The 13,031-nt window shown below is 55.5% G+C and overlaps 1 protein-coding gene across 1 annotated transcript; it reads right to left on the bottom strand.

The window, feature by feature from the left end:
• Positions 1–11,519: 11,519 nt before the first annotated feature.
• On the bottom strand, positions 11,520–12,449 carry LOC309416436 (olfactory receptor 14A16-like; the record flags this gene model as incomplete). The annotated part of the gene is made up of 1 exon (XM_082015985.1): positions 11,520–12,449. One exon carries the CDS (start codon positions 12,447–12,449, stop codon positions 11,520–11,522), a length of 930 nt encoding a protein of 309 aa, XP_081872111.1.
• Positions 12,450–13,031: the final 582 nt, after the last annotated feature.

Raw genomic sequence — 13,031 nt, 5'->3', positions numbered from 1 at the left:
ATGGATAATTTAGGCTGCTTGAAGAATCACCACCAAAGATACCAGAAAGCGCATGATTTTAATCTAGATTTGTAAAAAGCATGAGTTAACAGAAGGCGATGGCAAGGTCCACTCTATTCCTTATTCAAGGTGGAAAAGCTGTGCAGATAGAACAATTAAACTGGAATGATTTACTCGTCTATCAAATCGAGTTAATGTGTATATTTGAGGAGGGAAAGTAGGAGAGACCCTTCCATTGAGTCACGAGGTTCAGAGAGGACCCCCATGCTTTCTAAAGTCCTTTTCAGAGAGGAGTCTAGGTGCGACTGAATCCACTCCTATTCCCAGATTTGGTCAACAGTTTATGACTAAAGGGACAGGGTATCGGGGATTCTGGTGTAGTGATACAGACTATGATTTTGTGCTTCCTGTAACTTAAAGATGGCAATTTATCCAATACAAAATAGCAGCAATCACATTCACTAACAATGCCGAGATAAGTCACAGTATCAAATCATATAAAACTTAGTAGCATAATCCACTGAAACTTAGAAGTCCTTAATCACACACACACCTATAGGTGTAGAGACAGAGACCCATAAAGAGATCTAGAGAAAAGAGAGAGAGATGTACCAAGGTACCTATTCAATATCCCCCTGGAATTCAGTCAAATACTCACATCGAATGCTTTGTGTCGCTCAATGGCTGCACAGTCGAGCCTCTGAGCTGATCGTGAACTTGAGGTTTCACGGGCTCTGAGAGGCGTCCCACTCAGAGTGAGGTGCTAGTTGCAGCCTGCTGCGGTCCAGGAGAGCTCAAAGGGTCTCACTTGGGACCACTCTTTATAGGACTGGGAGATGACTGACTTTAGGCATCAGTGAGTTTCCACAATGCAGGCAGGTGATTTCTCAAGGTTTTGACGTTACCGCTGCCAGGATTGTCTAGAGATAATTGATTAGTTCTGTTCATGTCCTGTACCTTGTTCAGGTGATTGCGTCCCTGATACCCTCAGTGCCATTCTCTTCCTCGTCTACACAAGAGTGCCTGGTACAGCTGAGGGCCTCTCTCTGCCAAACCCTTTGTTCAGAGGCCGAGGCTGGTCAGGCAATTTAGAGTGGCCCAGGTACAAGGCAAAGGGCTGGGATGTGCACCAGCACACGGGCTCAGCTTTACTCCAGATGTCTTTTCCGCAGGTCCTGCCAGGATCCTGCTGCAGCGTGGGTGTCCCACGGGGTTACGGCCTCCTTCGGGCATCCCCCTGCCCCGGCGGGGGGTCCTCCCCGGGCTGCAGGTGGAGATCTGCTCCAGCGTGGAGCTGCATGGCTGCAGGGGCACAGCCTGCCTCACCATGGTCTTCAGCAGGGGCTGCAGGGGAACCTCTGCTGCGGCGCCTGGAGCACCTCCTGCCCCTCCTTCCGCACGGACATTGGTGTCTGCAGGGCTGTTTTCACATGTTCTCACTCCTCTCTCTGGCTGCAAATGCCACGTGCCGGTTTTGTCCCCTTCTGAAATATGTTATCCCAGAGGTGCTGCCCCCGTTGCTGCCTGGCTTGGCCCCAGCGGGCACGGGCTCTATGGGACACAGGGGAAGCTTCTAGCAGCTTCTCACAGAAGCCACCCCTGCAGCCCTGCTGCCACAACCTTGCCACGCAAACCCCATGCAGAGGACGAGGTTGCTGTGCATAAACTCACAAACCAACCCAGAATGGCTGCCATTGTGATGTAACAGGAACGGTGTCACAGAGGGCGAGAAGGCAGGCATAATGGTCCCGAGCAATCTCCATAGCAGGCTCACTCCAGGAAGACCCTCGTGGTGTGGGCATTCCCGTCCAAGAGCCTGCAGATGTGATGGGGATGTCCTTTATCCTCCTGGATGCCTAGAGTCTGCAAAATTGTGACCTATCGTTGCAAAAATGAGAGAGCAAGTCTGTGCTGCAGTTCGCGTTTTCTTTTCTTTGGCTTTTTCTGTATTGTATTTGCCAGACAGACCCTGGCTGGCCACACATGTAGCAAGTAAGTGGAGGTTTTTACTACTAGTTGGCTTCTGTATCGATGTGTTCTTTGGCTGTTTCTTAATAACGGAGTTGATTTTTAAACAAAAATGCCAGTAAGATACCATTACTTTGGTAAAGCTTCTGTCAACAGCTTCAGCTAATAAGGGGGTGTCTCTATCCCACCGGGTGTGGACAGCTTTTGGACAGATTTACCTGCAGTGGTTCAGGTCCCCATGCCTGGTAGTGTGTGGCAGTGGGGTCTGCAATTTCCTCAGTTTGCTGGTTCAACCAGTGCAACTGCTAAAATGCGGACTGGGAGAGCTTCTGTGAGAGAGAAACTGTGAGGTTAATCTCCAGAATGTATTACCGTTTCTCTTCTTTTGAGGGAAAGCATCTTTTTTTTTTTAACTTGCATAATGAAGAGATTTGACTGTCTAAGTTGACACTTAATATTTGCTAAAAAAGCAATTAGTTTTGTGGTGAAATGCAAAATTCAAAACACTTTGTGTACGCTCCTGAACTCAGGAGCTGTGACTGTGGTTTTTCAGAATAGAACTGCCACAGCTAAGGTGGATTTTCAGCAAGCTTTAATGGGGGAACAGAAGCATTGACAGTTAAAGACCAATTGGCACTTTCCTGACCAAGTTTCCAATTCTTTTAGTTACTGGCAAAACAGGGCAAAAAATAGACACAAGAAACTGTAGAAAAAAGAGTAACCTAATCTATTGTCCTGTTACCCTCCTCTCTATGTAAAATAGCTGTTTCTACTGGAGGGATGTTGTGAAAGAAACATGTCGTCTCTTTGGATTTCCTTGTTCTGTGGGTTTCCCCACAAAAGGCATTTTTATAACAGCATCTGGTTAATTTTCCTTTGCACATTGCTGGTAAAGTCGCCCATGGATACGTAGAAGTCCATCCTTCGGTGAGTGTGAAAGTAACCTTTAGCTTTCCTAGCATTTAAGAATGGTGGAGCAAGCTGTGAGATTTGCCTTTTCTGACAGAGTGCCAGCCTTGCAGGCTGAAGGAAAGTCAACCGTAGCGTCTTTGCAGCAGCAGCAAAGGGATCACGGGCTGTTTTCTAGCTTTCTGTTTAAAAACATCAAAACAGATGAAAGTCTGTTCTTGCAGGCAGAAGTTTGCCTTAAGATTACTGCTTAATGGGAGTCTGGCCTGAAATAAGATGACATTGTCCATGTTCTAGCTGCACACTTTAGCACTAGCAGACCAAGCATAGGGCCCAGTGGGAAACATAGTTCTAGGCATTTAACATGACAGGAGTGGGAAACATAGTTCTAGGCATTTAACATGACAGGAGGGCGATTATTCCCTGCTTTATTTTTCCCTTAATCATCTTCTATCCCCAGGTAAGCAAAGTGCTAGCGATGCATGGAAAGCCATGCACTGATCTAACGCATGGCAAAGGAACATTCCCCTTCCCATTAGGGCACCCCTGGCTTGAGAGAGTTGGCCCTTAATCCGACGTTCAGGATGTCTGACGTCTCGCTCCCTCCTTTGGCCAGTTCAGTACCTGTTGCACTGTTTCTCTTTACGCGTTGGGCAACGGCGCTGAGTCTCTCAGAAAATACAGGACGCTGTCTGTGTGCGTGTGTCTCTCTGTGACAGTGTGTCCAAGTAGAGGTGACTTAAGGCACATAAATTTGTGAGAAGGTGATAGAACCCCCTGCGTCTGCGTCGCAGCTGGGACTGGTGGGGGGTTCAGCTCACCGCACTTCAAGGATCTGCACTGTAGGCTTCAGTTTACACGTAGCCAACGGATCAGCCAGACTTCCCTTGCCTGCCCCACATCTGGAGTCTGCCGGACGGTTGCCAACACCCCGGCGGTGGCTTTTATTCTCCGGTGCCTGTAACGGGAGCCCGGGTGAGCAGTCGGGATGCCTGCCTGGCAGCCCCGGGCAGGTCGGCAGGACGCGCCTTGCTGCCGAGAGGGCTGCATTCCCTCTGGGCTCCTGCTGCGGTGAGACACAGGCAAACAGGAGAAAGATCGCTGTGTGAACTTAGGAGCAGGTGAAGAGGAGGTTGGTGCTGAAAAAGGAGCTTTTAGACAGGGAAGTTGAGCACCATGGAAACAGGCAATATGATTAGCCCATGGCTAAAACAGTAAAGAAACAAATAGCCATCTCTCCAAAGGCAAATTCCCAACAAGACTACGCAGCGGGCTTTGCCCTTTGATGTGCGTTAATTAACGTAGCCAGTAGGCACCTGTTAGCTTAATTAACTGTTACCATGTCTGTAGATACAATGCCAAAGCAATGAACCAGCAACTAGATGTGACCTCTAGCGATATATCCAGGCATGACATTTTTTGACTAAGCACGGGCATGGATAAGTTGTTTTCAGCAAGAATGAAAAACGCCAAGACAACTTAACAAAACAGCAGGGTCATTTGTAACCTTTAAATTGTGCTGTGCCACGTGTAACTTAGCACCGGGGCCTGTAGGACTACAGGCATGTCCACACTGGTTCCTGAAGATGTCAGAAGGAAAGCGGCGTTAGCTTTGACAGTCCCTGTAGTGACCAATTTAAAGTGGCCTCTTCACATTCCTTTCCTTTTCCAAGGCAAGCGGTCTTGAACCTATACAAACCCTGCCTGAAAATGTGGCTAGAAACCCAGGAATGGGAGCGGAGGGGTGGTCTCTTTCGTGCCACGTCGAGAGCAGGACTAGACAGAGGCACTTTGTAACTGCCCTTAGGTAGAGGTCTATATGGGGTCTAAAAGCCCTAAGCTCTGCTTAGAGCCCAGGATGTATCCATAAAATGCCATACAATGGATTAGTTTTTTCAAACCCACAAAGTAATTGCCAATCTAAACTGTGTTAGGGAATGTATTTTTCAAATTGCAAAATCAAAATTCAATAAGCTAGGAAGTGCTACGGTTGTATTTTTTTTTGTTTCTGTAACCTTAATGATCTTTTCAGTACGGCGTTTTATACGTAATGTACGTCTGTGTTTTCTCTCTGTTATGCAGTCAAGTCCAGAATAACAGCAGTTGCTGAAATAATGGTCACAAATCATATAATTACTAAAGCATTACCAGCTGTTTTTATGTGTTTTCACAGTAACAAAATCACTTCCTGCTTCCAAAACGTGCATGAACAAGACTACTCAAGTTAATGGTTTTCCCTGTTGTTTTGGGTGACCATAAAGCAAATTAATCTCCTACAAGAGCCCAAATTGGAACGAATTGTTACCGAAATCCTCGTCATGAGGGAAAACACAAACTCCAATATTGTGTAATGAATTAAACCCAACTTGTGTAATGAATTAAGGAAGAAATGGGGTTCTGGGAGAGGGTGGGGGCTGGAGCAGGTGGGTGCAGGTCTCTGTCTCTGGTTCTTTTCTGCATTTGGGGGCTACGGGGAACCATGCTGGAGCGGTGGGTTAGGGGTAGCCGTACTCGTTGGCTGTCTCCATGTCAGCCTCCCTCTGCACAAAAAACTGCAGCTGGCCCAGTGGCATCTGCAGGGCCGCCCGCTCCCGCCCCTCCTGGGCCAGCCTGGTCATGCGCTCCCGCTCGGGCTGCTGCTCGGCTGTGATGGGCACCGAGTCCTCCTGCTCCTGCGGTGGGATGGGCGCAGTGGTGAGGCCCCGCCAGGGCCTGAGGGATAGCAGGGAGTCGGCGGGAGGCTGCGGCACGTGCGGCGGCATGTGCAGCTGCTCTGGCAGCACCTGGCGTGGGGTTTGGCCCCCCGTGGGGGACAGGCGCAGCCAGCTGGGCTGCCTGGGTTTGGGACGTGCACCAGTGCGTGCCTTGCTGCTCAGTGCCACTGCCGGTGCCGACTCCTTCTTGCCATGAGGTGGGGTCTCGGGGCTGCCGGCAGGGGACCAGGGTCCCTGGGGTCACGCTGGGGCTGGCTTGGGGCTCTGGATTGGGCGGTTGGTGCACCGGCCCCACGACCTTCACTCCTCACCCCCATGGAGGGATGTCTCGATGGCGTTGAGAAATGTGCCCTCTGGTCGGTGCGGGGCATCCTTGGCCCCGGGTTGAAGTGGCTCTTCCTGGGAACGCCGGTACCGCCTGCGGTGGCGATGCTGGTTGTAGGGCTGTCAGCAGCGGGACGGGGTAGACATGGCGGCTCCAGGGGTGTTGGTACCAGGCCGCGGTGGGGGGGCGGGTTCCGGGGCGGTGGTTCCTCGCAGGAACCGCCAGGTGGCGCCGCGGCTGCAGCCTCTGCCGGGCAGGGGGCGCGGCCTCCTCTGCGGGGGCGGGACCGGTGGGGGCGCGGGGTGATGGCGGAAGCGGCGCTGGGCGGGCCCGGGGCCGGCGCCCTCATGGCGGGCAGAAGGGGCTCCCCCCATGCCAGAGCGGTGCGTGCGCCTGCCCCGCCTTACGCCTGCCCGCACCACTCCGCGTCCTCGTCCCGTCCCGGGGCCTCCCAGGGCTGCCCCGGGGCACTGCAGGGGCGTGCGGCCTGGTGCTGCCGGCAGCCGCGGGGCGCGGCGAGTCCCTGACGCCGGCAGCCGGCAGCGCGGTGTCGCCTGTTCCGGTGAACGTAGCGCAGCCCCTGGCAGTGGGGAGCCGTAGCTTAGAGTGCGGGGGTCTGGGGGGACCGGGGTGGGCGAGGGTCCCTGGGCCGGGCGTGGGGCCGCAGCCCCGGGCCAGCCGTTTAAGGCCTCCGTGCGGCAGGGCTTCAGTGGGCCGGCTGCATTAAACCTGTCCCCTCCCGCTGCGCAAAGGCCCTTTGCCCGCTGGCCTCCTGCCGGGTCCTCGGGCGCTTGACTGGCACGTTGCTGCCCGTGGAAGCTCTCTGCTCGCTGCTTCCTGCCCGCTGCCACCTGCTGCCACGCCGTCCCCGTCCCGCTTCCCCTCCAGAGGGTTTTCGAGTGTTAGGCCACCTGGTGCACCACCATCTTCTTTTTCGTTGGGGGCATGCTGTCCTGCGGGGAGGTCTCTGGCATCGTGGAGGCACTGGCTGGCGCGGGGCGCTTGGCCTTCTTGCTGCGCTCTTCTCCCCATCTGGGCACCACCCGGCAGGAGATGGTGCCTGGGGGCAGCAGCAAGGAGCTTGAACACACCCGGGGCTGCATCTGCAATGCCCCCTCCACCAGTTGGCCCGTCTGGGGCGGATGATGCTGGGGGGCAGCCGGGAACCCTGCCAGGGCTCTGGGCAGTGGGATCTGCAGGGGGCTCAGCAGGGGACTCTCCGGAGGACCCTTCAGGGGATCCTTGTTGGGACTCTCCCCAGGCCTGTTCTCTGAAGTCTCCTCTGCGGTCTCTGGAGGACTCTGCGCAGAACTGCCTGCAGAGCTCTCCTCGGAAGTCTCCACGGGTCTCACTGGCTGCCCGGTGGGGAGGTCTTCTGCCACCTCACACTGCTTCCCCTTGGGGTCCTGCAAAGGGTAGGCTGCGACCCCCCAGGAGGGATTGGTGTCCACCAGCGTTGCCGCCACCAGGTGGTCCTCAAGGTAGTTGCCCTCTGCCCTGTCCTCCAAGAAGCTGGGAACTTGGTTGAAGGCTGCGGTGCTGCAAAGGCTGTTGGGGAAATCAAGGACATCAGGGACAGTGTTCTAGCTGTCCCCCCACCCCACCACCAGCAGTGGCTCCTGGGGCAGCCACCCTCTGCAACATACTCCAAGATGTCGGGGAGCTCACTGAGGAGGTCAGTCAAGTCGGGGACATGAGGGATGGTGTCCTTGCTGTACCCCAGCTCCGCCGCTGCCACTGGCTCCTTGGGGCAGTCGCCCGCTGCCCCGTCCTCCAAGAAGTTGGGGACTTGGTTGAAGGAGGCGGTGCTGCAAAGGCTGTTGGGGAAATCAAGTACATCAGGGACGGTGTCCTAGCTGTCCTCCCACTACCACTGACTCCTGGGGCAGCCCCCTCTGCCACGTACTCGAAGAGGTCGGGGAGCTCACTGAGGAGGTCAGTCAAGTCAGGGACATCCGGGAACACGTCGTCGCTGTTTCCCAGCCCTGCCGCTGCCGCTTGCTCCTTGGGGCAGCCGCCCTCTGCCACGTACTCAGAGAGGTCAGGGAGCTCAGAGAGGAAGGCGGTAAAGCTGGGGCTGTTGAGGCTGTTGGGGACGGTGTCGAGCCAGGTGAGCATCTGGTTGATGCTGGCTTCCTCTGCCTGCCCAGGAAAGGCCTCAGCGAATACGGCTGCCCCCTGAGCAAGCCGATGCGCGGGCATCCCTGGGGCCGCTGGGGTGGTTACCACTGCTGAAAAAGCCAAGCCAAACCCGGGGTGGTGCAAGCTTTCCTCCGCTTGGCCACCCACCTGCAGGCTCTGCCAGTCCCCAAAACTCACCTTTTGGCTTTGTCGTGGTTCTGCTGGTCAGCAGAGCCAGGGTGGTCTGGTGGGGGCTGGCGGCAGGGTCACTGTCCTCAGTGGCCGCCCCGTCTTTGCTGGAGGCCTCCGACAGCTGCTGGGCACTGCCGGGCAGGGTGTGGGGCACAGGGGGGCCCTGACTGCAGTGCTGAGCTGTGGGGTGGTGGGGGTCTGGACAGGCAGGGATGCGCTGCGGGCAGGAGCCTGTGGGGTACAGGAGCTGCCCCTGGAGCACGGTCCCAGGCCCCAGCCCCACGGGCTGGTGGGGCACCAGCGCTCCCGTCCCCAGCTGCCGTCCCCAGCCGTAGGCAGGGAGACAGGCAGCAGGAATGGGGGGGAGCTGCACCCTGCAGGGAGACTGCCCCATGGCGGGGAGCTGCCCCGGGACCCCCAGGGGCCCTGGCACCCCCTGCCAGACGACGGCCTGCACTGGCTCTGAGGTGACGTGGTGGAGCTGGGCAGGCTCAGAGGACACCAGGACAGAGGGTGACACGCCGGCAGTGACCGGAGGCGGCATGGCTGGAACGGCGAAGCTCACGCCGGGCACTTGCGATGCCATCAGCAGCCGCAGAGGGAAGCTCTCTGCTGGGGGAAGCAAAAAGGGGTGGTGGGGTGAGGTATCGGCGGGCAGAGCCAGCGGGGGGTTACCTGGGGGGCAGGAGCACCGCGAGGAGCGGGAGCCGCTGCTGTACCTGCCGTGGCGGTTGGTCAGTGTGGGGTTTGTTGGGGGCAAAGAGCCTCCGTCCCCATGGCGAACATTCCACCAGCACCTGCTTCAGCCAGCCTCGCGAGGGTTTGGTTTTCATAGCACAACACCTTCCCCTCTCAGTTATTTCCCATCTGGCTGATGATTTCCTGTCCTTAATGATGGTTTCCCACCCCTACCACCGTTTCCCATCCCAGCGATGATTTCTCAGCCCCATGATGGCTTCCTATCCCAACGGTTTCCCATCCCCACAGTTTCCCAACCCAACCATGCCTTTTCGGGGCAGGTGAATTTCCTGTGCAAGGGGAAGGAATGGGGCCAGGACCCTGTGGCCACGATGGAGAGCTTTCACAAAAATTTGGCAACTGGCCCCTGCCCACCGAGGAGAGAGCCTGGGACGCCCAGTCTAGCGTTACAGGAGGAATTGTTGCATTCGTGCACGCGAGCTGTCAGGTTCAGACTGGGGCACCCCGAATGCGGTGTCACGCACGGTTCTTACACCTTTCACGTGTTCAGGTCCAAACTGATTTGACCAATTCCTACTTAACACACACACACGCACCCCCCGCCCACGCGGGCGGCTGTTTTGCAAAGCGAGGCTAAATCTGTGGTGTTGTCAACCTTCTGCTTCTTTCTTGATCCAGGCGTCCCTGGAGTCGGTCTGGCTGCAGTTCCTTATCCCGGTGCCAGAGGAGGGGAGGGTTTCACAGAGGTGTCGGCAGGGCTGGGACACTGGTGTGATCTGGCTAGTGCAGGGCTATCCTTACTTCTCCGGCGTGGGGACTGTCCAAGGGAAGAGCTACCAATGTCATCTATCTGGATTCTGTAAGGCCTTTGACATGGTCCCCCACAACATCCCTCTCTCTAAAATGGAGAGATATGCATTTCATGGTTGGACTGTTGGGTGGATGAGGAATTGGTTGGATGGTCACATCCAGCGGGTAGTGGTCAATGGCACAATGTCGAGATGGAGATTGGTGATGAGTGGTGTCCCTCAGGGGTCCATACTGGCACCAGTACTCTTTAATATCTTCATCAGTGACATAGACAGTGGGATCCAGTGTGTCCTCAGTGAGTTTGCAGAGGACACCAAGCTGAGTGGTGCAGTTGACACGCCTGAGGGACATGATGCCATCCAGAGGGACCTGGACAAGCTGGAGAAATGGGCCCATGTGAACCTCATGAGGTTCAACAAGGTCAAGTGCAAGGTCCTGCACCTGGGTTGGGGCAACCCCCAGTATCAGCACAGGCTGGGGCATGAAGGGATGGCGAGCATCCCTGCCGAGAAGGACTTGAGGATACTGGTAGACAGAAAACTGGACATGAGCCGGCAATGTGCGCTTGTAGGCCGGAAAGCGAACCGTATCCTGGGCTGCATCCAAAGTAGCGTGGCCAGCAGGTCGAGGGAGGGGATTCTGCCCCTCTGCTCCGCTCTGGTGAGACCCCAGCTGGAGCACTGCATCCAGCTCTGGAGCCCTCAGCACAGGAAAGACATGGACCTGTTCGGGCAGGTTAGGAGGAGGCAACAAAGATGATCAGAGGGCTGGAACAGCTCTGCTGTGAGGACAGGCTGAGAGAGTTGGGGTTGTTCAGCCTGGAGAAGAGAAGGCTCCAGGAGACCTTATTGGAGCCTTTCAGGACTTTAAGTAGGCTTCTAAGGAAGATGGGGACAGGCTTTTTAGCAGGGCCTCTAGCAACAGAGCAACGGGTAACAGTTTTAAACTAAAAGAGGGTAGATTTAGACTAGACAGAGGAAGACATTTTTCACAGTAAGGGTGGTGAATGACAGGCACAGGTTACCCAGAGAGCTGGCAGATGCCCCAGCCCTGGGAACATTCATTGTCAGGTTGGAAGGGGCTCTGAGCAACCTTCTCTAGTTGGAGATGTCCCTGCTTATTGCAGGGGCCTTGGACTAGATGACCTGAGAAGGTCCTTTCCAACCCAAGGATTCTCTGATTCCCAGAGGACAAGCAGCTGAGCATAACCTATCACTGCATGGTCTTGGTAAAGGCCAACAGCTTCCTGGGCGGCATTAGGAAAAGCATTGCTGGCAGGTGGAGGGAGGTGACCCTTCCCCTCTACTCAGCACTGGTGAGGTGACATCTGGAGTGCTGTGTCCGGTGCTCAGCTCCCCAGTGCAATCTAGGAAACTTGTTGACCCATGCACCATCTCCACTACCACTGGGCACCAAGAGCCTTTAAAACCAGAACTTTTGCTCCCATGGGACCCAGTGGTACCGTGAGCTTAACTCACATCACAGGGAGAACAGACCCTTTTAAAGACCAGTTCCTTAGACATTTTATTGGCAGCACCTTTGGAGGAAGAGCCCAGCCTTCAGGCACTGCAGCTGGGAGATGCCCTTTGATTGAAGAGCTGCTATCGGACAGGCCACACCTGACACAGTGTTGTGCGAGGGTCAGACACAACTGGATCACACCTCAATCCAAGGAACATAAGCCCAGAAACATTTCTACAAGGAGGATTATCACAAGGGAAAAAAGTAGACTCCTGGCCTAAGAGAAACTCTGGGAAATGTGGAGAGGAGACGGGCTATTGTCAGGGAAACAGCGTCCATTGGGTGAGTTTCCTGAGGGCATCCTTGAGCTCCTGGTTCCTCATGCTGTAGATGAGGGGGTTCACTGCTGGAGGCACCACCGAGTACAGAACTGCCACCACCAGGTCCAGAGCTGGGGAGGAGATGGAGGGGGGCTTCAGGTAGGCAAAGATGCCAGTGCTGACAAAGAGACAGACCACGGCCAGGTGAGGGAGGCACGTGGAAAAGGCTTTGTGCCGTCCCTGCTCAGAGGGGATCTTCAGCACCGCCCTGAAGATCTGCACGTAGGACAGCAGGATGAAAACAAAACAGACAAATACTAAATAGGCACTGACCACAATCAGCCCAACTTCCCTGAGGTAGGCATCTGAGCAGGAGAGCTTGAGGATCTGGGGGATTTCACAGAAGAACTGGTCCACAGCATTTCCTTGGCAGAGGGGTAGTGAAAATGTGCTGGCCGTGTGCCCCACAGCATGGAGAAACCCACTGCCCCAGGCAGCTGCTGCCATGTGGGCACAAGCTCTGCTGCCCAGGAGGGTCCCGTAGTGCAGGGGTTTGCAGATGGCAACGTAGCGGTCGTAGGCCATGATGGTGAGAAGATAAAACTCTGCCGACATCAAAAAGGCAAACAGAAAGACCTGTGCAGCACACCCTGGGTAGGAGATGGCCCTGGTGTCCCAGAGGGAGTTGGCCATGGCTTTGGGGACAGTGGTGGAGATGCAGCCCAGGTCGAGGAGGGAGAGGTTGAGCAGGAAGAAGTACATGGGGGTGTGGAGGCGGTGGTCGCAGGCTATGGCGGTGATGACGAGGCCGTTGCCCAGGAGGGCAGCCAGGTAGATGCCCAGGAAGAGCCCGAAGTGCAAGAGCTGCAGCTCCCGCGTCTCTGCGAATGCCAGGAGGAGGAAGTGGGTGATGGAGCTGCCGTTGGACATGTGCTTCCCCTTGGGATGCTTATCTGTGGAGCAGGAAAAGGCAGTGCTGAGTTAGGCCAGACTTCTCTGAGCAAAACCTCTTCCATGTCTCCTTGCATCCCCACGTTCAGGCTCTCTCTTTTCAGGAAGACCTCTCTGCTGCTGCCTCACTGCTGCTCCTGGTTTTGCTGCCTGAGGGGGCCATTGGGAGCACGGGCTCTGCAATGGGCTCCTGAGGAGCCCTTCTTGCTGTGCAGCAAGACGGAACTAGGGACGCAGGTGACCTCCAGTGAAACGTACTCGTGATATATCAAACCGCTTCTCGGCATTTTCCATTCGCCCAACTGCAGAGCAGAGCTGAGGGGATTTGGTTCTGTCTGTTTGGTTCTAGTTTCTCTTGCCACATTTAGGAGGACTTTTGGGTGGTTGAAATCCCTGACGTTTCCAATGCCCTCCAAGTGAAATCTTGTGGGTCCTGAGCGGCAAAGGGATGGTGCCGTAGTGCAGAGAGAGGAGAGCTGCTCTGCCCGTCTGCCCTGTGCTCAGCTGTGCTGTGCTGGCAGCCTGGAGCTGGGGGATGATCACACTCGGGTGTTCCCCTAA

This window comes from Phaethon aethereus (assembly GCF_964289735.1).
Source record: "Phaethon aethereus genome assembly, contig: HAP1_SCAFFOLD_108, whole genome shotgun sequence".
Classification (NCBI taxonomy): Eukaryota; Metazoa; Chordata; class Aves; order Phaethontiformes; family Phaethontidae; genus Phaethon; species Phaethon aethereus.
This window is presented reverse-complemented; position numbering and strand designations above follow the sequence as displayed.